The following is a 21,350-nucleotide window of genomic DNA, read 5'->3' as shown; positions in this document are numbered from 1 at the left end:
AATGGTATGTTAAATCATACATTCCGAAACTGATGGAAAATATTTTTATAAGGTAAAGTAAAAGTATAAATTAAATTTAAATGTATATTAAGCTCGGGGTTTCGTAAGGTCAACATACAAACGTGAAACAGTTGTAGATAAACATTTTGAAAATTTTCGGAGTAAGTTTATGGGTATGTTTTGCATCTCTTATATAAAATTAATCACATTTGCACCATTTATTTTATTTGCAACGAAACAAATTAACATCAAAACGAATCTTTGGAAGCACTAGGGTGCAGTGTTACAATACACGAACCAACTTTAACGCTGCATGAACAACCGGTAAACATTAAAAGTACGGGAGCCAACTTAAACAGAAATGTAACCGATAAACGGTCGGTTACAACTTCAGATTCCCAAAATATTGGTGAATCAAATACGCCCTTCTAGTGGACAGAATGGTAGGATATGTGTTACGTAGGTCTTTTACACCGACTAGAAAAGAACTTCCTATGGCTCATTCCACGTCAAATCACCCAGAAAAAATTCCGAAATGTCACCCACGGATTCAGATTTTAATGGAACTTCATGTACTTGTCAACACTACCATGGTATGAAGACCTGTAAAAATTTTTCTTCCGAAATCCTAATAGTTTGTGAGAAATACGAGACCAAAATTTCAGAATTTCAGGCATCCCGATCGTTCCCGAGGCCATCTAGTATTTCGTAGAGCTTAATACAAAAATTCATATCTCAGTATCTACGCAATGTAGAGGAGGGTTACCAAAGAGCACGCACGCCCTAAGAGCGCGCAGTGACAATTACGCTGAAGTGGTAACACACAGAATTATTATTGCTACGCTGTTTAATGCGTCTTTGTATGAGAGTTGATATGAAGAAAAGGGAGGTTAATGTATCGATGCAAACAGAAAATACGGATAAAAATAACTTTTTTGAATTCTTGATGTAATATCTTAGTACTCTTAGTTAAGAAATTATTCTGATATAGCAGCTAACTACAGTACCCTTGTTGCATGGTAGAAAACATGAATGCAAATAGAATTGTTTACCATGGCTTTATTTCGGGGGTCTTGCATGTGCAGCCACTTGGATGAATTTTACTCGAGTTGACTGCAGTTTCCCAAAGAGTGCGCGTTAGTGAGTTACCAAAGAACGCGCGCGTACTCTTTGGGACAATTTCTTTGAGAGAGTGTGTGGATAGTGGCATTCATATTACAAACTGTGTGGTTATTCTTATCAGTTACTCTCAGAGTATAATGGGATGTTTGAATGGATTGTAGAATTATTTGCAATTGTTTGTCTTCGATTCAAGCATCAACTGTAAATCATCTATAAGAAGTATTTTAAATTTACAGAATTTCTTAAATTACAATGATGATGATGATGGTGATGTGGTGTTCTGCCCGAAGGCAGGCCTTTGGTCCATGGTAGTTTGCAATTGCCTTTCATGGTATGATGACATCGTCCTAAGAAGTGAGGAAATGTTCATATGAAGATTCTGGAAGTGTTCTGGAAGAAGACGCTGAGCTAAACAGGGCTTCGATTACGATTATAATGAAACCACGAACTAAGAATTAAAAAAAAAAAAGAGATATACACTAAAGATAATGTTCAGGATTTTTTTTCCCAGTTGGTAGGATAATGTAATGAAACCACGAACTATGAATTAAAAAAAAAATCATCATTAATTTTACTCATAAAAATCATAATTTGTGAGTGAAACTGAACGAAGATTTTCTGTAATATTTTATATTTCGTGTATGTTCATAATATAATTTTTAAAACCACATGGACGTGTACTCAAGAAATTGTTGGAAGCAAAAGCAAAATAGTTTAGAATCATTTGTACTTAAATAATATAGTGTTTATTAGTAATAACTAACATTTTGGATAAAATTACCAACAATTGAAAGCAAACCTTAGGGTAAATTAAAGTTTAAAATACTTTTTATTTTTTCATCGTTAGATAACAACAATATTTTTCAGAAAATGTTATTCTTTTTTCCAAACTCAAGTCTTATAATTTCATTACACCATGGAGAAAGGAAAACGTCTTCGACCTACAGAAACCGCAACTTCAAGCACGTTTGTTCATCCGAAATACATCATTACTCTTCCGAAATAAAAAAAAAAAGAAGAAGAAGAAGAAAGAGAGACAAATTGCACGTATCAAACGTCGATCTGAAATTTTTACTATTTCTCCATTTCACAAGTTTCTTCGGAGCAAACGGGTCAAAGGAAATGTTAAGTCAAAGAGAAAACTCTTTGATCAGCCCGATGAATCATCCACTTCACCAGAGAATACTGCAGCTGAGATCAACCAAAACTTCATGCGCAGTTTGTCACGAATTGAATGAAGAACCAATTGACGAAGACTGGATTCAGTGCATTAATTGTAAACGATGGTGACATGAGCAGTGTTCGTCTTACGAAGGGGTTTAGGTTTCAAGTATGATAGGTACTTGAAACCTAAACCCCTTCGTTTGGTAAGTGAGTGCGCCATCTTAGGGACCGCAAAACGCACTCTTTGGGACACTGGTCCTTAAGAGTACGCATTTGAGTTTTTTAACCTTTTAACGTATATCTCCATTTCTACATCTAGTAGTAAACTTTTCTATATCTTACAATATAGCCTAAACTTCAATTAAAATTTTGTACAATTTATATAATTTTTGCTTCATTACTTACGGAGCTATTTGAAAATGAATATTAAGTGCGTGCTCTTTGGTAACCTTCCTCTATCACTTGGAAATTTCTATAAGTCTGTAGAGCTAATGAAAAAAACACCATCAAGATTGCTGTACATTATGGGTGAAAAATGCACCCTTGCACTTCAAAATAGTTATTTTTTGTGTAAATTTCTAATTTCACGTAATGCGCATTATCGCTGTGAGGCGGACTAATTACCTTGCCGCTCTTTTTTTTTTTTTTTTTTTTTTAATTGAACCTTAAGGTATGTTCTAAGAGACTGTAAAATAAAGTTAACTTAGTGGTTTTTTTTAATGCTTCGGTTAGTAATTCTCGTTTAACCCTTCAAGGCCAACGCGTCAGCTTTTCGTGTCATCTGTAAAGTGTTACTGCCATTGATGCAAGCAATGTATTGGCACATCATTGCTCGATTCATTCACACAGGTCTCAAGTAATCACTAAGTATACGTGTTGTTTGTGTTGAAGTGTGCGGGGGTTCAGAGGAGCGGTATAACCCTGCTAGAAACATTCACTTTCGAAATGTATATGTAAAATCTGTTTGCCGAACTATTAATATAACCAAAGTGAATTTAATGTTAAAATTGTGTTAATTTTCCAAATCTACAATCCATCTACATCTATCTTTCAAATAACGTAGAAATGAAGGCTATATGACAGTCCGAAGGGGGGAAGGGATTATTTTTCGTTTGGGAAGACGTATTTTCATAAACGTAATTTACAAATAGGAACAACAGGACCAATACAAAGTACAGATCAAAACTCTATTTCGTACTTCTTTTTATCAACATTTACGACAGTTACATTTTAGTCTTCAAAACGAAATAAAAATAATGATTGAACTTTTCCACTACATTAAATTGAAAATTTGTAACCAAAGAAATATGCAAAACTCCTTGTGCATGAAATCAATTTCTCACCTCAACATATGCCAATCCCAGTGATTGGATTTCCCTATTTGAGACTGAAGGAACTTGCTACTTCGTTTAAGCAAAACGCAGCCTGTATTGTTCCTCCACAAACTGAACATCCTTATCTGAGAAATAATATACTCTTCCAGTACCGTTAGTAAAGGGGGCGCACACAGAAAAAATAATATTGGATATCGGAACATGACACAGGTCATATTTTCCTGCAGAAGGCCAGTAAAAGGATGGAGCCGGTCCAAAAGGGTGCATAAACTTGACTTCAACATCATTTTCCTCTTCATCTTTACCTAACGCTAACCCAAAAAACCAATGGTTATCGTAAACACATGTAAGATACGAATTAGTGATGATGTCCGCGATGTTTATTGGAGATGTCTTTTCTTCTGTAAAATGAAAAATGGAACTTAAATCTGGATCAGCACTGATTCGCTTTGTCCCAATCGAGGTTTGGCTTAGAGGAGAGAACTGATGATATGATCATGTTCCAGGAATTGTTTTCACAAAAGAAAAACGATTTTGTAGTTTTTTGCGTGTATCTATGAGAGTTTCTTCTTTCAGCAAGCTGAAATTTATATGTTCAATGCGAGATCTACAAAAGGTAAAAACTTTTTCCAGCGTATTTAAAAAATCAACATCTTTGAAGGCTTTCTTTAGTAAGCAGACGTTTAATTGTCCCACCAATACCATCACATGGGGATTTACCATGGCTTGTAGCAAAAAAATGACCATGATGCACTTAAGGAGAAATCCTCACAATGGTAACACAAGTTCATGAAGTTTTTACAATTCTTGTGCTGCGCAGCGCATCCATCACTAAAGTAATTTACATTTTTGACATATGGAAATTGCTCTTTCAGAAAAGAAGTTATTTGTTTCTGAGTCTCATAAACAAATGCGACATGAGTTCCAAGTCTTCCGATATCACACACAAACTAGAAACAGTCAGGTTTGCAGATCCAGGAAGACGTGTATATAGTACTGTTGTGTGTAGGGTACAGGAATCAGTAGACCAGTGATACCCTTGAACTTCGTCTTGAATTATGTAGGAATAATTTTCAGTGAAGTCCATCAGAATGACGGCTGTCTCTGGCTCAAGATTTTTCTTTCTGGCCTTTAAGAAATGTGACTGTGCTTTGGAAATAAATGAATGTGGCACAAGCTTTTCAAGCGTTCGTATCAAAATTGTCATATACTCGTCCAATGTGACAGTACTCCTTACCAATTCTGTTCTGCCCGTTGATACCCACTGGTAATATGTTACTTCCTCCCCAAGATCAAAATCCTCGAATTTTGCAATCAGAAGCTGCCTCAAATTTTCACTGGAGGGACACTCGGAACAATGCCTCAGCATGCAATCCCGACTGTACACAGAACAAACCAGATGACGGATTAAGTCTTGATATGTCTCTTCTATATGACATGCATGCAGTAGGAGAATAACATTTTGATGTATTGTACACACGCACACGGAATGTATCCCAGCAGAACCTGCTAATATACACCACTTAGGACGTAGCGTGCAAAATTTAGAAGATCCAATTTTTAATGTTGGGATGTTGATGTTTAAATGAGGAGTATAATTCTTTTAAATTCCCAAGTAATAATCGCTTCTCTGTGTGTACATTTTTTTAAAATGCTAACTTTTTCTAGGTAGAATTCTGGAATATTCATCATCAACGTAGAAATTCGTTACTATTTGAATTGTACCTTCACTCAGCTGTTTTCCCTTTCTCAATTCAGGAATAGCTAAAATTCCTTCATTCTTCAGAACCTCCCTTGCTTGCCGGACGGCATATTCACTCACATTAAAGGAGCAGTTCGACTTAGAAATGCATTTTTTACAATTTATTTCCATTTGTAGAGTTGAAAATTCTAAAAGGAATGGTGTTTGTTTGATCGCGATACGTTCAGTCGTTAGCGAGTAACAGAGGAAGAAAGATTTTGTGATGATGTCATAGGTGGGCAAGAAGCGAGAGCAGGCTTACATACTTCACAGTGCCAAGCATTTCGTTTGTGAGAGGTGCGGTGGCACGTCCTAAGTGCGGTTTCCTTTTTCAGAACTGATTGCAAAGACTTACAAATATCATCTGCATGTAGAAAATGATATCTGATGGTGGGCTGTACAAACATTTTTTTATAATATTATAAAACGTATCCTATAAAGCATGAGTTCAGCGTTTCAAAAAAAAAAAAAAAAAAATCGAAACCAATATGTAAATAGATGGCGGACGAGATTGCTTCAACACCTAAGTACCTTTTCTTTAATCATTCTTCCGATTCTCAAACATAAGTATGTTCATTTTCACGTTTTGTTGCAATTTTTAACGCTGACCCTATAATTTTGTAGTTCAAGGTATGTACAGGAGCGTAACATATGAGGCAAAATGAAATAACATCTGTAAAGTTTGCCAGAATACGAAAAACACTTCACCGGTTAAATTTATTTTATTCTCATAGCTGTCCGCGGAACAACTCTCATCACCCGTTTCATCATCATTGTCACATGATACAGAGAAATTAAACGATGGTTCAATGTCTTGAGGAACAGTCATCGTCACTGATTCCTTCTACAAGCGGTATATTTCACTCCCTAATTCACATTGTATACCTTATTTCTAAAGCAGTATCTTTAGAATCATAAGTGACATCGTCTCAATTACCCTCTAATGCCTCGTCTTGACTACAACCATCAATTGCGTCTTGTACGATATTTGTACGTTGGTAACTGGACATAGATCGGTGCTTGTTCAATGGCTCGGATTTTAAACCTTTCAATAATATATTTGGAACAGCATTCTTTCTCAGTTTGCGTGTAAATAATTCTTCTGGCATTAGCCAGAAGTGCATCTAGACGCTAAAAACTCAGGGGGGGGGGGGGAGTCAGAACCCAGACTATGATATGTATATCATGTTTACTAAAAACTTTCAAAAATATCTAAATAATTGCTTAAATCAATTTTGTCACTCAAAAACTGGGGTGCCTAGGCCCCGGCCCCAGCCTAGATCCGCCACTGGCATTAACTTTTCTTTCAGTAAACTTGACTTCTCGAAGGCCGGCTCTTCAAGATGTTTGGAACACGGGTGATTTTATTTGGTACATTTTTTTCCCATTGATTTTCTTGGGCCATAATTTATATCGATCTGATGATTTCTCACGACTTAGAAACGTAAGAAAAGATACTTTACGTCCTCAGCTTCAATTGCACAAGAATTACAACCAAAAACACAGCATTTGTTAGGCATTTCTACTTCATTTCACAGACACAGCACGCGCTGTACTAACACGTGTTTTCTACTTCACACTAGTGTTTCTTTCAGAAAAAAAAATCCGGGGGGGGAGGGACACTCAGTATTCGGAGAGGCACATTATTTTTACACAGTATTATTATATTTATTACATTATAGACGTATTATTTTGGTCTCCTCCGGGGGAATCTCTCAGAGCTCCGGGAGACAGTGCCACCCTAAAAACATGTCTGGAAGAAACATTGTTTCGCACAACAAACGTAATTACTGCTCTCTACTCTTTTTTTATACTAATGCTATAGGAAAAACAACTAACAAAGACTTCCCTCAAGAATTCAACACACAGCAAGACTGCTAACAAATCCAAAACACAATCTATTAAATCCAATGCACTATTAAAGGTTTATCAGCTGCGTACAAGGGAGTGGTTGCTGACTCACATTGAGTTTCTCACGTATCCCACCAATGACGTCACGATTTACGATTCATCAAAAACAAATGCCTGTAGAAGCTGAACGAGACGGCCTATCAAGATATAAAAAAATACGGGTCTCTTATTTTTTGTTTCTCTTTCTATTGCACCAAACTTGTTTTTAAGTCGAACTGCTCCTTTAAATTCATCGACAATCTGTTTCCTGCTCCAAGATGAGGGTACTAAAGTTAGCAGTTGTATTTTATTTCTTCTAGTGGAGTTTGGCCTTTACTTTACCTTGGAGTTTGGCCTTTATTAAATCAAGACGTTTATCCGTATCATGAGCCTTTTGTTTCACATCTTTTGAAATTTTACAAGAATCTTGTTTAGAGCCAAGCTCTTTTCTCACAACTTTGCTTATTTTACTTTTCAGAGCAGAACTTGCTGAGTCACGCTTTCTTTTAGCATATGCAGGCTTGCTGTGTGACGGAATGGCATGGAATTTTAGAGGTAACTCCCCTAATGCTGTAAGTGAAACATTAAGATGCTCTACAGTTTCGTTTTTTGCGACAGATTCTTCTAAAACAGATACATCGTGTTCACTAAATCCGCCCACGTCTTTGCATTCAAAGGAAATTCCAAGTTTGTTTCTGCAATTACCGCATATCTTTTGTCCAGGAATAGCCTTTACAGAGTCAATGTTTTTATTAATTTCATTACCAAAATCAACACTTACTTTTCGCAAAGCCTTAGTGATTGGTTTTTTGTGGCAATTAAATGGATCAAAACAACTTGTCTGATATGTTTATACTTCTTCAAGTACTATGTTTTATGATGTTCACAAACCCTAGTTAACAAATCATAACTGATTACACTCCTTTGGGATAACAATTCTTTCTCGGATGCACTGATAATACAATGCAATTTGACCACCCGTGTATAGCTGTTTTTGTGCCATTCACTTTTAGTTTCCTTTCCTACATTCCACTGTTCTAATTCACTTCGCGTCATCGTTGTAGGTCAAATTATCACTTGACAGGATGAACAACACCGACAGGATCTTGCAGCAACCCCAATAAGTATTCAGTTTTAAGCACTCAATACGACATAAACATCTGCACAGAAACACAGCTGAAACCGAAATGAACAAGTTTATGTACGGCCACAATGCAGAATCAGGCAAGATTAGACATGTTCCTACTTGCATTGCGCAGACAAGATTTTGCACGTCAGCTTGGTAGGGTAGTTCAAGACACAACTTGCATGTTCGCGTTAACTAAATGATTTTCAATCCGTAACTAGTCCTATATTAGATGTGATAGTTTATTATTCATTGTGTACATTCACAGCTAAAAGTTCTGAGATGAAGAAAAAATTGCAAATTCGGTCAATCTCAGTTCGTCTCAAATACTGAAAGCTACACAATAACTCTAAAAATAACAGTGAGTTTAGAACTTCAGATGGAGAAAGTATTTTATTCGGGTGCTCATGAAACGAACATTTGTCCTTGTGTACAGGATGTCTCAAAAGTCCCCTGATATAGGGTAACTCGGTTATTATCAGAGTTATAACAAAATGTAAGAGGGAAAATCGTCTCCAAATATGATGTTTTCAATCTAAAGTGAAGGAATATTTTAAATCGAACTGGCTGTTTGGGCTGTACACTCTTTATGTACCCATTGTTAAATGAAAATGCAACATTGCCATTTACCTGGACCCACAGCATAAGTAAATGTAGTTATTGTCTTTTAACCCCCTATTCACCATAATTTTACAAAATTGATCCACCTCCGATAGCCCCTCCATTAATGGCAACGTTGCATTTTCGTTTAACATTCGGCGCATAAAGAGTGCACAGCCCAAACGGCAAGTCCGATTTAAAAAAAAAAAAAATCCTTCACTTTAGATTGAAAACATCATATTTGGAAACTGTTTTTCCTCTTACATTTTGTTGTAACTATAATAAAAACAGTTACCCTATGTCAGGGGACTTTTGAGACACCCTGTATACTTAACAACTACGAACGTAAGATCTTTGACACTATAGGTACATATATCACCAAATATATTAAATAAATGTATACTCTTCAAGTCATACAAAACTTTGCATTATGACTAAAAACTTGTACTTTAGTTTGTGCGGTTAGGTTAAGTTGGGTTGGCAGGACTTTTATCAGGCACTGGCTTCCCCTTGACTGTTATATAACCGTCATTTCTACTTTATTTGAAAGATAATGAACTATAGATTTGGAAAATTAGTTCAATTTTAACATTAAATTAACTTTGATTATATTAATAGTTCGGCAAACAGAAAAAAAAAAAAACTATAAAATTTCGAAAGTGAATGTTTTTACCCTGTTTATCCCGCTTCTCTGAACCCCCACATACTTCAACACAAACAACACGTATATTTAGTGATTACTTGAGACCTGTATGAGTGAATCGAGCAATAATGTGCCAATACATTGCTTGCATCAATGGCAGTAACACTTTACAGATGACACGAAAAGCTGACGCGTTGGCCTTGAAGGGTTAAACGAGAATTACTAACCGAAGCATTCAAAAAACCACTAATTTTATTTTACAGTCTCTTAGAACATACCTTAAGGTTTAATTTTAAAAAAAGAGCGGCAAGGTAATTGGTCCGCCTCACAGCGATAATGCGCATTATGTGAAATTAGAAATTTACATAAAAAGTTAATTATTTTGAAGTGCAAGGGTGCATTTTTCACCTTTAATGTACAGCAATCTTAATGGTGCATTTTTTTAATTAGCTCTACAGACTTACATAAACCTCGGGTAGAAATTTCCAAGTGATACATTGCGTAGATACTGAGATATGAATTTTTGTATTAAGCTCTACGAAATATTAGATGGCCTCGAGAACGACCGGGATCTCACAAACTATTAGGATTTCGGAAGAAACATTTTACAGGTGTTCATACCTTAGTAATGTTGACAAGTACACGAAGTTTCATTAAAATCTGAATTAGCGGGTGAGATGGCCTGGCTGATTTGACGTGGAATGAGCCCTATTTCTTTTTATTTTCTTCAAATACTATTCTCAACGATATTCCTTTATTTTAAATTTAATAACTATTTTTCTAACTGTAAAATAATATTCATAATCTATTCTGTAAATTCCAGTAGATTGTTTTGTTTATCATGTGCATTTTTATATAATGAAAAGTACAAACATGTCTCCAACATCACCTACGTGATATACTGTTTTTCTGACAATCTCTCTCTCTCTCTTCTTTTTTTTTTTTTTTTTTTTTTTTTTAATTCATACTTTAGTTCGGTTGATAAATTACTTTTAATATGCGAAATAATTTTAAAATTTTCCTATATCTTTAAAGTCTTAGAATAAGTGACTATTACTAATCCATGCTTACGTGGTAATCCTACTTTCGGTCTATATATTGCTTCAACGCTTGCTTTGTCTATTCGTATTCTTTGGACTTTCACTTCGACAGGTCCATACACAGCAGCCATCATAGCAGTCTCACCTGAAAACAATAATAATAATAATTAAAAACTTACGTAAATCCTTTCTTTTACATAACCAACTACATAAGTTCTCGAAAACCAAAGTTGGAGCGAGGATTACACTATATTTAAAGAGCTTCCCTTCAAAAACCAAAGACGACAATAAATGTACACATAAACAATTGTGTGTATTTGGGCGTCCACCTACTTCTATAGAAGTTGTTTTTCGATGATTATTCCACTGTTGCCCTGATACTACTTTCCTTTCAATGATCTTGGCCATCCATAATTTGATCAGAACTTGTCGAAGACTTCAAACGCAGTTCGACGTAATCAAGACACCTTGTTAATGCTTACTGAACTCACAGGATGCATATCTACTAAGAAACAATTCACAACTCATTCAAGCATACAACCCTTATATAAATCTATATACAAGGTGAAGCATTTACAATGTGCAACCATGATAACGGAAACGAAACTTTCCACGAATTAACTATAAAGAGAGAGAAAAACTTCGCACGCATTAAGCAGTAACACCCAATGAACACTGTTACCAACCCAATAAAATATTGTTTTTTTTAATGGCACTACGTCAGATTATTACATATTTCCAATGAACATGTTAAACGAAAAGTTAAAACAACACATTTATTACTCAGTGTTGCAAACTAAGAGGCTATAGTATCACAAACATTCACAATCTGGAAGCCTCTACAGGGTTGGACATCATGGGCGGGACATTACATATTACGGATAGACAGGAATGACGTTAGAAGTGCAATGTTTTGCCGTTTACAACACTTCGATATTCCAAACCGTTCCGGAGATACGATAGGCATTGATGAAATTTGACACTGGTTAAAATAGCGTACTTATGGAAAATATTTAAAATTATTGTTGTTTTGCCTTCCGTTTTTAACATTCTAGTAATAGTTCTAGGTAGCTATAATTACCATACTCGTAACTTCAGAACTTAAGCAGTGCTGCAAACTTCACTAATGTTTATCATAGTTCCGAAACGGTTTGAGATATCGAAGAGCGGTAAACGGAAAAATGATTTGTTCGTCCATTGCAAAACACAGAAGTATTTAGATATTATACTCATCTAAGATTTTTTTTTCTTTGAAATAAAGCCTTTCGAAGAAAAAAATCAACTTTTAAACTTCTTGTAACTCTGTTCCTATTTACTCGAAACACGCCATATCTTAGAAATCCGATGAACCATTTATATTGCTTTGAAGAAATTTATTACTGATGAAGTTTGCTTGTAAAACTCTTCTCTACTGATAACCTTTTCTTCACCAAAAAAAGATTTTATTTTACATTTCTTCATATTAACAAACAGTTGTTTATATAACTAACGGATTAGGTTTAATGAAGCATTGCCCTTAATATTTCTTACTCATGTATATGTGCTTGCTTATCATTACCGGTGCTTACAATAGAATTCGTGCCAAAAAAAAAAAAAATCTGTACTCACAAACTATGACTCCACTACACTGTGTCCTGCAGGGCATTACTGCTTAACACTTAAAGACCGATGGACGATCCTGAGCGTCCAACCCTTTACTAACGTTGAATCCGCTGGACGCTCACGAGCGTCCTGGCATTTAAACATTTAAAAGGAAAGGGTATTTACACTTAATTTCACACTTTTTAAAAATTAGTTGATTTCCTACTCTATTCTGTGTTGCAGGATGGCAACACTAAAATTTTGCTCGTGATATTTAGTCATATGCAAAACATTTGTCCTTGGTGTCCAGACATTCGTGCTCCATTCATATTTTTGTTTCTTGCCCTTTACGTGGGTGTCGCAGAGGTAACATGTTTCTTCTTCGTTGTGATAAGGAACCACAGCAAAGAAAGCACAGCTCATTGCAGCATGCATATAGTCTGGCCTTAGCATGTGGTGTGTGTGTGTTTTGCTTTTGTCTCTGTATTTTCTCGGTTACTCCGTTTCTATAGGCAGTGATGGAACGTCCGAGTACAAGTACGGGAATAACCGCGGTACGTGGTTCGACTCGTAAAGAACATCTAAGTGATGAGGTAATCGCGGAAATAATGAATGATTCAGATTCGGACGGTTTTAACACAGATACCGAAAATGAATGGGAAGAATCTGAAGAAGAATTGTCTTCCGGCAGTGGTGACGAACTTACAACTGAAATGCCGGTTGGAAGAAAAAGGAAGAGAAGCGTTTTTGTTCCCAGGGGTGATGAAGCGTTGGGTTGGGTTGATCAAATTCAAAGAAAAACTAAACCCCCTTTCTGTGGTGCACCTAGCGTAAATCCAAACGTGAATCTTGCTCCCGAAAATTCCCCTTTTGATATATTTTCATACTTTTTTGGGCAAAACTTTTTTGATACTTTGGAAAATGAAACAAATAGGTATGCGCAGCAACAAATTGACAAGAAAAAACAGGAGGGACCCCTGAAACCGAAATCACTTTTTGCGTTGTGGAAAAATGTTTCCTCTTTAGAACTAAGGAAATTCTTTGCCGTCGTAATACACATGTGTCTTGTGCGTAAGCGTAATATTCGGGATTACTGGAGCACCAACCCCATTCTGAAAACAAGTTACGCTACTGCTATTGGGATGAGCAGGGATAGGTTCCTGCAAATTCTTGCAATGCTGCATCTCAATAATAATGAAATGCAAAAAGGAAAAGGTGACCCAGGATATGATGCACTGTACAAAATTTGTCCAATACTCGAAATCCTTACTCCCAAATTTCGTGAAGCATACATTCCCGCGGAATCCCTTACTGTTGATGAGGCGATTTGCGCATTTCGTGGCAGAATTTCATTCCGCGTGTATATGAAATCAAAACCTCACAAATATGGAATGAAAATTTTTATGCTTTGCGAATCTTCAAGTGGTTACGTTTGTAATCCTGAGGTGTATACCGGTGCAAACGCGCATGAACCAGACTATAATACAGCTGTACAAGTTGTGGATCGACTTTGCCAACATTACAAACATAAATGGCATGTTGTGTATATGGACAGATGGTTTTCTAGTCCTGCACTCTTTGAACATTTGTGGATGTGCGAGATAAAAGCTGTAGGTACAGTCATGGCTACAAGAAAAGATATGCCAAAACAAGCATTTGCTGGAAAACTAAAAAGGGGGGAACATATTGTAAGACAAAAAGGCCATCTTCTTGCTATCAAATGGAGGGATGTGAGAGATGTCTATATGCTTTCAACTCATCATAACGACGATTTCATTGAAATATCAACATCTAGAGGTAAGCACGAAAAAAGAAAGCCATGTGCAGTAATAGACTATAACAAACACAAAATTGGAGTTGATAAATCTGATCAGCTCTTATCATACAACGCTTTCCAGAGAAAAACAGTAAAATGGTGGAAAAAATTATTTTTTCATTTCTTTGATCTAGTTCTTGTGAATTCACATATACTGTACAGCAAAATATCCCAGAAGAAGATCACGCTTCGTCAGTTTCTAATTTGCGTAGCTGAAGGATTAGTCAGCAGTGCAGGGCTGGAAATTACTGAAGAATCGGAGAGCCTGACCGCGGGCAGGTTACTGACCAAGGATCATTATCCGTTTGAAATACCAAAATCACAATCCGATCCAACACGTAAGGGAAAAAGGAAATGTAAAGTGTGCTATGATAGTGGGAAATTTCGCACAGGGAAGGCCGGAAGAAAGGATACAACTTACTATTGCCCAAAGTGTGATGTCGGGCTGTGTGTCGGAAGATGTTTTCAGTTGTATCACACAAAAGAAAAATACTGGGAAGGTTAGTGAGACTTAGAAAGCACCAGTGTAATTTGTTCTAGAAAAACATTCAGTTTGTTCAATGTATCATAGCTCTATATGCAAATAGTTGTGTTATTTATGTGCTTCTGTGAATATTTATTGGAGTGACTGAGGTGAATTTTTTGTGCTAAATTCAAATTGTGAAAGCAGGAGAAGAAAGAAAGGTAAGTTAATGAATATGTTTATCTTGATGCACCAGTATGTTAGCAAACATTTCACAAAATTTCTGTGTCCAACTACTAAAAATAAGCAAGATATGATGTATTAAAATAACCCTTGATTTCTGCCGGACAGAACAGTTTTGAAATTTAAATCCCCATCGGCCTTTAAGTGTTAATCGCAGAACCATACGAAAATCGAAGAAAAAGAAAGATTATTAATTAGTTTCTCCTCCAAAATACTACGTTGTGACCCTAGTTCACTTCGAAATACAATGTGAACGTATGGCATTAAAATTAGTGCATAAAGCACGAACCAACTTGTGCTAAGTGGTCACTAAAAATCAGGAATGCTACCTAACCCAGTCAGAAAGAATCGCAGCACGGGGGCCCGAGCATTAGCGAGGGGGTGCGTCCGTACGGAATTTGTTTCCGATAAATTGCTCGCCTGTTTAGTAGACCATGCCTTTCACACAATTTCAACACCTGACACTCCTTATTTTTGCATAACTCACACACGGTATGTCACAATCTTGTTACCACTGCCTTTACCATAAATCATAACAAATGTACCTCTCCACCAAATACTTTCTTCTGCCTCCATATACAATGCCGCTTAACTCAAAAACAACTACAACATGTATTTTCTTAACTCAACCATTCCCCTCACCTGACTTTCACTCACCCGCGAATTGAAACTACAGAAAAAAACCTACCCTACCGAAACCTAATCTAATGTAATTTAAAACATTTTGCTAGTTTTGGAATGGATTTAGTATCTCCATCAATGCTCTGCATTTTATGACAAAATGAATTCCATTATCCTCGTTTATGCATATAGCCACCGCCGCTGACGCGCCTGCTTCGTACTGACGCACCCCCTCGCTGTTGCTCGGGACCCCATGCTGCGCTCCTGCCCTGACTCAGTTAAATAGTATTCGTGTGTTTTAGTGGTCACGTTGGTTTGTATCTTGTGGACTGGTTTTTAGTCCACTCTACCTCTATTTCGAACAATAAACAGTACCAAGTCAGCCAGGGTCACAAATTAGTATTTGAGGAAGAAGCTAAATATTTTTTTTCTTAAATCACATTTCGTCTGATTCTTTTTTCTCCGTAAATTTTGTATTTGTATTTTTGGGACGCCATCACTGGCAGTTAATCCTTTACTTTTTATTTTATTTATTTATTTTCATGTGGTCCAGCGATAAAGTAGTAATGCCCAATTCGTTTTTACACTTACGACAAACTGCTCGCCTGGGATATAGTATACATGAAGCTGCATCAGTTCCCGAAGTAGCAGGACGCTCATACTTTTAGGGATTATTCATTGAGTATGTACGAACTTACAAAGGGGGTAACAAAGCGACTTTTATTTAGGCCTACTTAGAAACTGATACGAAAATAAAAAAGAACGTACCTGTACTTTATATCTGCATACGTAGTGCCCTTGTACTTTATCTATGATTCTGTGTGGAGAATTTAACGCATATCGCAAGTCTTGTGCAGATATACAGATGTGCAGATTCTTACTATTGCACTACGTAGAAAATGTATGGTATTTCATGTAGAAGTGGTAATAGAACACAGAAGAAACTCAGATCAGGGGGTTCTGATGTATAATATTATCATTTTGGGATTTGTATTTCGGGGACGCCATCAGCGGCAGTTAATCCTTTACCTTTTATTTTATTTATTTATTTTCGTGTGGTCCGGCGATACAGCAGTAATGCCAAATTCGTTTCTACACTTACGACAAACTCCTCGCCTGTTTAGTAGACCATGCCTTTCACACAATTTCAACAATTGACACTTTTTATTTTTATTCTCCTCACCTTAATTTTAATCACTTTTCCTCATAAACTAAAATAAATTCTGCTATTCATCTGGTAATTTTCTAAAATTGGTCCGGCGATGCGGCAACCTAGTTTTTGGCAAAAGAGACTAAATATTTATCTTTTTCTATTACTAATTACTTTCATGTAGTCCGGCGATACAGATTTTGCCCACAACAGCGTTAGAAATACAGAAATACGAACATATATGATTGAATTATTCGGTAAGAGTGCATTTTGAGCAGACCAAGGGATTTTGTCACACGATGTGGCATTGTTCACGAAAGTTAGGATAGGGATAAGTAGGATAGGTCGCGTTAGCTTAGTTAGGATTAGGATAGTTTGAAACCAATTTTGTTAAAATTGACAGTGTGTAATTTCTTGTATTGCTATTTATTGTGAATCAGTTGCTATGAATGTTCTGCTCAAAGTGCACTTCTGTCAATTATTATTTCTCTCCCCACAAATAGTAAAGCTGAATACAAACTTAAGTGGATACTAGATAATAGAGAAATTCCATATAGTACAAACCCAAAGTGAACAGCGCTGATCCATCGGGTCTTGATAGAACATCTAATTCACAGTGAACGGGACGAAGCCGCTGCTCTTCCATATTTTAAATTATATTTTCATTTAATGCAAGAAGTGCCGCAAACCAAATCAAATCATGCTTCTCAATTTTTCTTCTTTCTTTTCTTTTATTTCTTCTTTCTTTTTTTTTTGTAATAAATGAATTCAAACTACGGTCGGAGCTTCGAGCTATGTCGACAAAATCACTGAAATTGTTTCTAAAAATAGAAAGTAATTAACAATCTACAGTACAACTGCAAAAATAAGAAAACATAGATGACACGAACCAAATTGCGTGCAGTTTTATTATATGGATCCATTGTATAAGTAGCAGTAGTAGTAGAAGAAGTAATAGGAACGGGTTAGAACCAGTATTAGTAGGTTTCCTTCTGAAAATTTCCCTTGGCGGAACAAAATTTTCCATTTCCTTATGAAAATTTCCCTAGTTTGTTGAATGTCCAATTCCTGATAAAATAAATGGGCCTTATTCAGAGTCGTTTTGAAGTCTGATTAAAGGCATACTACGAGATTGACTAACGGATGGTTTTCAAAATTGTATTTAGAGTCTCTCATTAGGACGTAGTATTTGACGAAGTTAATCACATGTGACTAATTAATCTAGAGTAGAGGCTAATCTTTTACCCACGGTTTAGCGTGCGACACAACTTTTCGTATTTCGTAATTCATGTGTTTTCATTTTTACAGACTACGCATGCGTTCATCTACTTTTCCGTACTTGCCACATTTATTTTACTCACCGATACATTGGGGTTCTATAAGTTAATCATACTCAAATCATCATTGTATTTGTACTCAAAGTAGACTCTGAATACCAAAAAATGCACCTTCCTTAGTAAAGATTTAGTATGCTGTCTAGCTACTCTATGACTAACCTACGATTAACGAATTCTCTCTGAATACCGCCCAATATCACTTTGATTTAAGCTGTATATTGTAGCGGTCGGATGTTTCAATATTTATTCAAAAATTTTCCATTCTTCTGCATTTTTATCACTACACTTTCATTAAAATTAATATCCTAAAGAAGAAAGGGATTCAAATATTTCCCATAGACCTATTCAACCCATACGAAAAATCAGTGGCGTCAAAATGGCCTTTCGCGCCCCTAGGCAAAATTCTCAGTGACTCCACCCTCACTCATCGAATAACTATCTATAACTTACGCATACGCACAAAAACCGAAAATTATCAGTGGGATTGTATTGACCACTTATATATATAAGTGGCATGTCTTTTAAAAGTAATCTGGGACAGGGTGCCCTGCTCATTACATGCATTCTAATATTGCAATCGGTATTTAAAAAGATCAGCTAATTATTAGTCTTCAATAATGTTCAGATTAAAGTCCAAATAGGTGAGTATTCTCCTTGTAACGCCCCTATACAACTTGTCTACAATTGTATTACTAGTACAATTTACAATGTACTTCTTGTAAATATATGCATTTGGCAACCCTGTTGAAACATCATGTTCGCGGGTTGGCGCAAAGGCTTCTGGGCACTCAATCAGGGACATGAAGACGCAATGGTGATAGTAATCTTTGCCTACTAACATAATTTTGTTAAATCTCACTCGTTAGTGATCATCGTAGTATTCAAGAATGGTTTTAGTTTACCCTGCAACCTGGTGAACAATTTCTCACATATTTCTCGTGTGCAATTAGTTTGGATAGCATCAAATTTCAAATGGTGTTGGGAAACGGCCATCCGCCTTAGCTCACCACGTGAGCCGTTCTTGTGTGTGTGCATATTTCAAGCTTGCTTTCATAGTGTTGTACTATCATATTCGCATATCCAGTGTGCATTCTTTTGGAGTGGTTTAGTCATCATGTTAGTATCAGTACACAATTTTAACTTGCGGCTTGAATCAAGTGACGTTATGTGCAGCTAAACTTTTAGTAGCGGGGCCCCCAACCCATCCACACTGTCCATGAAGCAAGGCAAAAATTAAGCTTTCTATCCGTCTGTTTTATCTAGTTATATCAGTGCAGTTATTTACTATGGAAGGACCAGAAGCGTATAGTAAACTCACCAGTGACAACATAACTTTCTGTGAATGGAGTCCAGAAAGCAGCCACCGCAGCAAGCTAGGTGAACAGCACGCATGGCTGCAGGACTACCGTATTTTCATAATAATCTTGTATGAATTGCTCAGACACGCAACCTTATGTAACCCTTTAGTCAATGTGAGCAATCATCGTTGTTGGCTACTCAAGAGGTTGAAAATGCAGCATCAAGTCAAGCAGTTAAAGTGGAATTTTGTATATATTAGTATGTAGAGTTTTAGCCAATGAGAGTTACTTTCATATACTTTTATTAATCATCTCTTTGAAAAGTCAACAAGGCGTCCAGTCTCCAGTTCATCGTTATAACCCTATGTTCGTGCTATTTAACAGTTGGATTCAGGTTTATAATCTTAAATAGATGTATCATCATCATCATCTAGACTGCCTAGTGATCTCCAGGAAGTGGATGCACACCAGCTCCTCCCTGCCTGGGCTGGATCGTGTAAAATAAAGATGTCTCTTTTTACGCTTAATCTCCTATGCCAAATAATTTAGAGGACCAACCCAACAGCAGTGATTGTTTAATTTATCCAAGCCTCAGTGTCTTGTGTGGGATTAAAGCAGTAGTTTGCGTGCATATCGTGTAATTTGTTTCCTGTTGGAAATGTGTTTCGTTTGTGTCGAAAGTGCATTTGTGAAAATTATAGTAATTTCAGTTTAGCCTATACCTGCCATAAGGGTAAGTACCTTGTGTTATAAGAGCCCGCCTTCGTAGCCGGCTAATAATTCTGCCTCGTACAGAATTTTTGTCCTCACTATTGGTGATTTGTTGAATTACGTGTACATATTGCACCCTCATGTGGATTTGCTGGTGCACGTTTAAAGAATGTTGGTTTGCAGGTATTTATTTGCACTTATCAAAGTTTCAGCTATGTTGGAAGCAATCTACAAGTAATATAAAGTGCATAGTTCATTACTATCCTTCGAGATTATCTCCGTTTAAGCCACGAGCACGTCTCTCCCGTTTAAAAGTTGCTTGGCTATCTAGCACGAGTTGGTCAAGAATGTTGTCCCTTTAGTTATTATGTTCATGTTACCATTGAGTTAACTTTAACAAGTTCATGTTGGTCTCTCTCTAGTTCTTTCCTCTTAATCTCTGCCGAAGTGTGTCTAAGCCACAGCAGTGTTCTACTGTGAATTGATTACATGGGTTTTATTAAGCATGTCTCTATGTCTATATTACTATGGCAATCCACTATGTCTAGCATCAGGATCGGAGTGTTGTTTTTAGCAACCTATTGTCGGAACTGGTTATAAAGTCTTATGGCTATATCTGTCCAATTTGTCTACATCTTGTCCACTTTAACAGCCTTATTCAATTAGGGTAGTTCATTCGTTTTATGACGACGTATAATTAAAGATCGATCTAGCATGATGTTTCCTTGGGGTTTATTAGTATTCTAATAATTACTTACTGTTATATAATGGTTAAATTTAAGCATCACTTAGTTTTGTGTACACCCGACTAGTCGTGGTCAGTAAAGATTACCTCGCTCGAGCTATTTGTCCTAATACTTGTCAAGACCATGGTGAACTCCTTAGCATAACTGTTTTCTTATAAACTATATTGTTTGTGTGTATGTTTAATCGCTTATCGTATGTTTATTTTACCACCAGCATATGGTTGTATCTAGTATGATTCTATTTAGTCATGTATCTGTATAGGTTATAAAGGAAAATATTGCAGAAAATTCTCAGAACTGGTTTCAGTCTTGTGAGCGTGTGGCCCCCCTCACTCCCATTCCATTTTAAATTCTCCCAGTTTTCCTTGGCTGAATTGGAATGAGGCTGCATGGATTATACGTCGACGCAAACTTTGTGTTAGTTTTATCCTTTTTTATGAGTTGGCAGTGCTGTGAGCAGTAACTTGTATTTCCGGTTGACCGAACAAAAAGGATGTGATATGGTGATGTTCCAAAAAATAGTGCCGCAGTTTCAAAAGCCATCCTAAGTTGTTTTTATTGATTTCAGAATTTTAAGTATAATATGTTAATGGCAAGATTATTTAACATCCGTGATCCATATTTTTGTTAACAATACTGCTTATGGATATTTTTTTTTAAAATAATCCTTTGGTGTGATTGGAGTAAGCTAACCGACGCTAGAGGAAGAAGGCGGGAACCGTGT

The 21,350-nt window shown here is 36.4% G+C and overlaps 1 protein-coding gene across 1 annotated transcript in view; it reads right to left on the bottom strand.

Annotated features, from left to right (window-relative positions):
* The window catches only part of Rrp46 (exosome complex component Rrp46), a 38,392-nt gene extending 21,126 nt beyond the window's left edge, over positions 1-17,266 (bottom strand). Inside the window, exons 1-2 of the mRNA XM_081729937.1 lie at positions 17,099-17,266; positions 10,692-10,805 (exon numbers count right to left, since the gene is read on the bottom strand). Of these exons, the coding sequence (XP_081586063.1) occupies positions 10,692-10,805; positions 17,099-17,180 (196 nt within the window). The 5' untranslated portion in view covers positions 17,181-17,266. The remainder of the gene's footprint in view (positions 1-10,691; positions 10,806-17,098) is intronic.
* Between the last annotated feature and the right edge of the window lie 4,084 nt (positions 17,267-21,350).

The sequence above is a fragment of the Thermobia domestica genome, chromosome 11, assembly GCF_964235325.1.
Source record: "Thermobia domestica chromosome 11, izTheDome1.hap1.1, whole genome shotgun sequence".
NCBI lineage: Eukaryota > Metazoa > Arthropoda > Insecta > Zygentoma > Lepismatidae > Thermobia > Thermobia domestica.
Note: the sequence above shows the minus strand (reverse complement) of the source record. Positions and strands in the feature narration are given on the sequence as shown.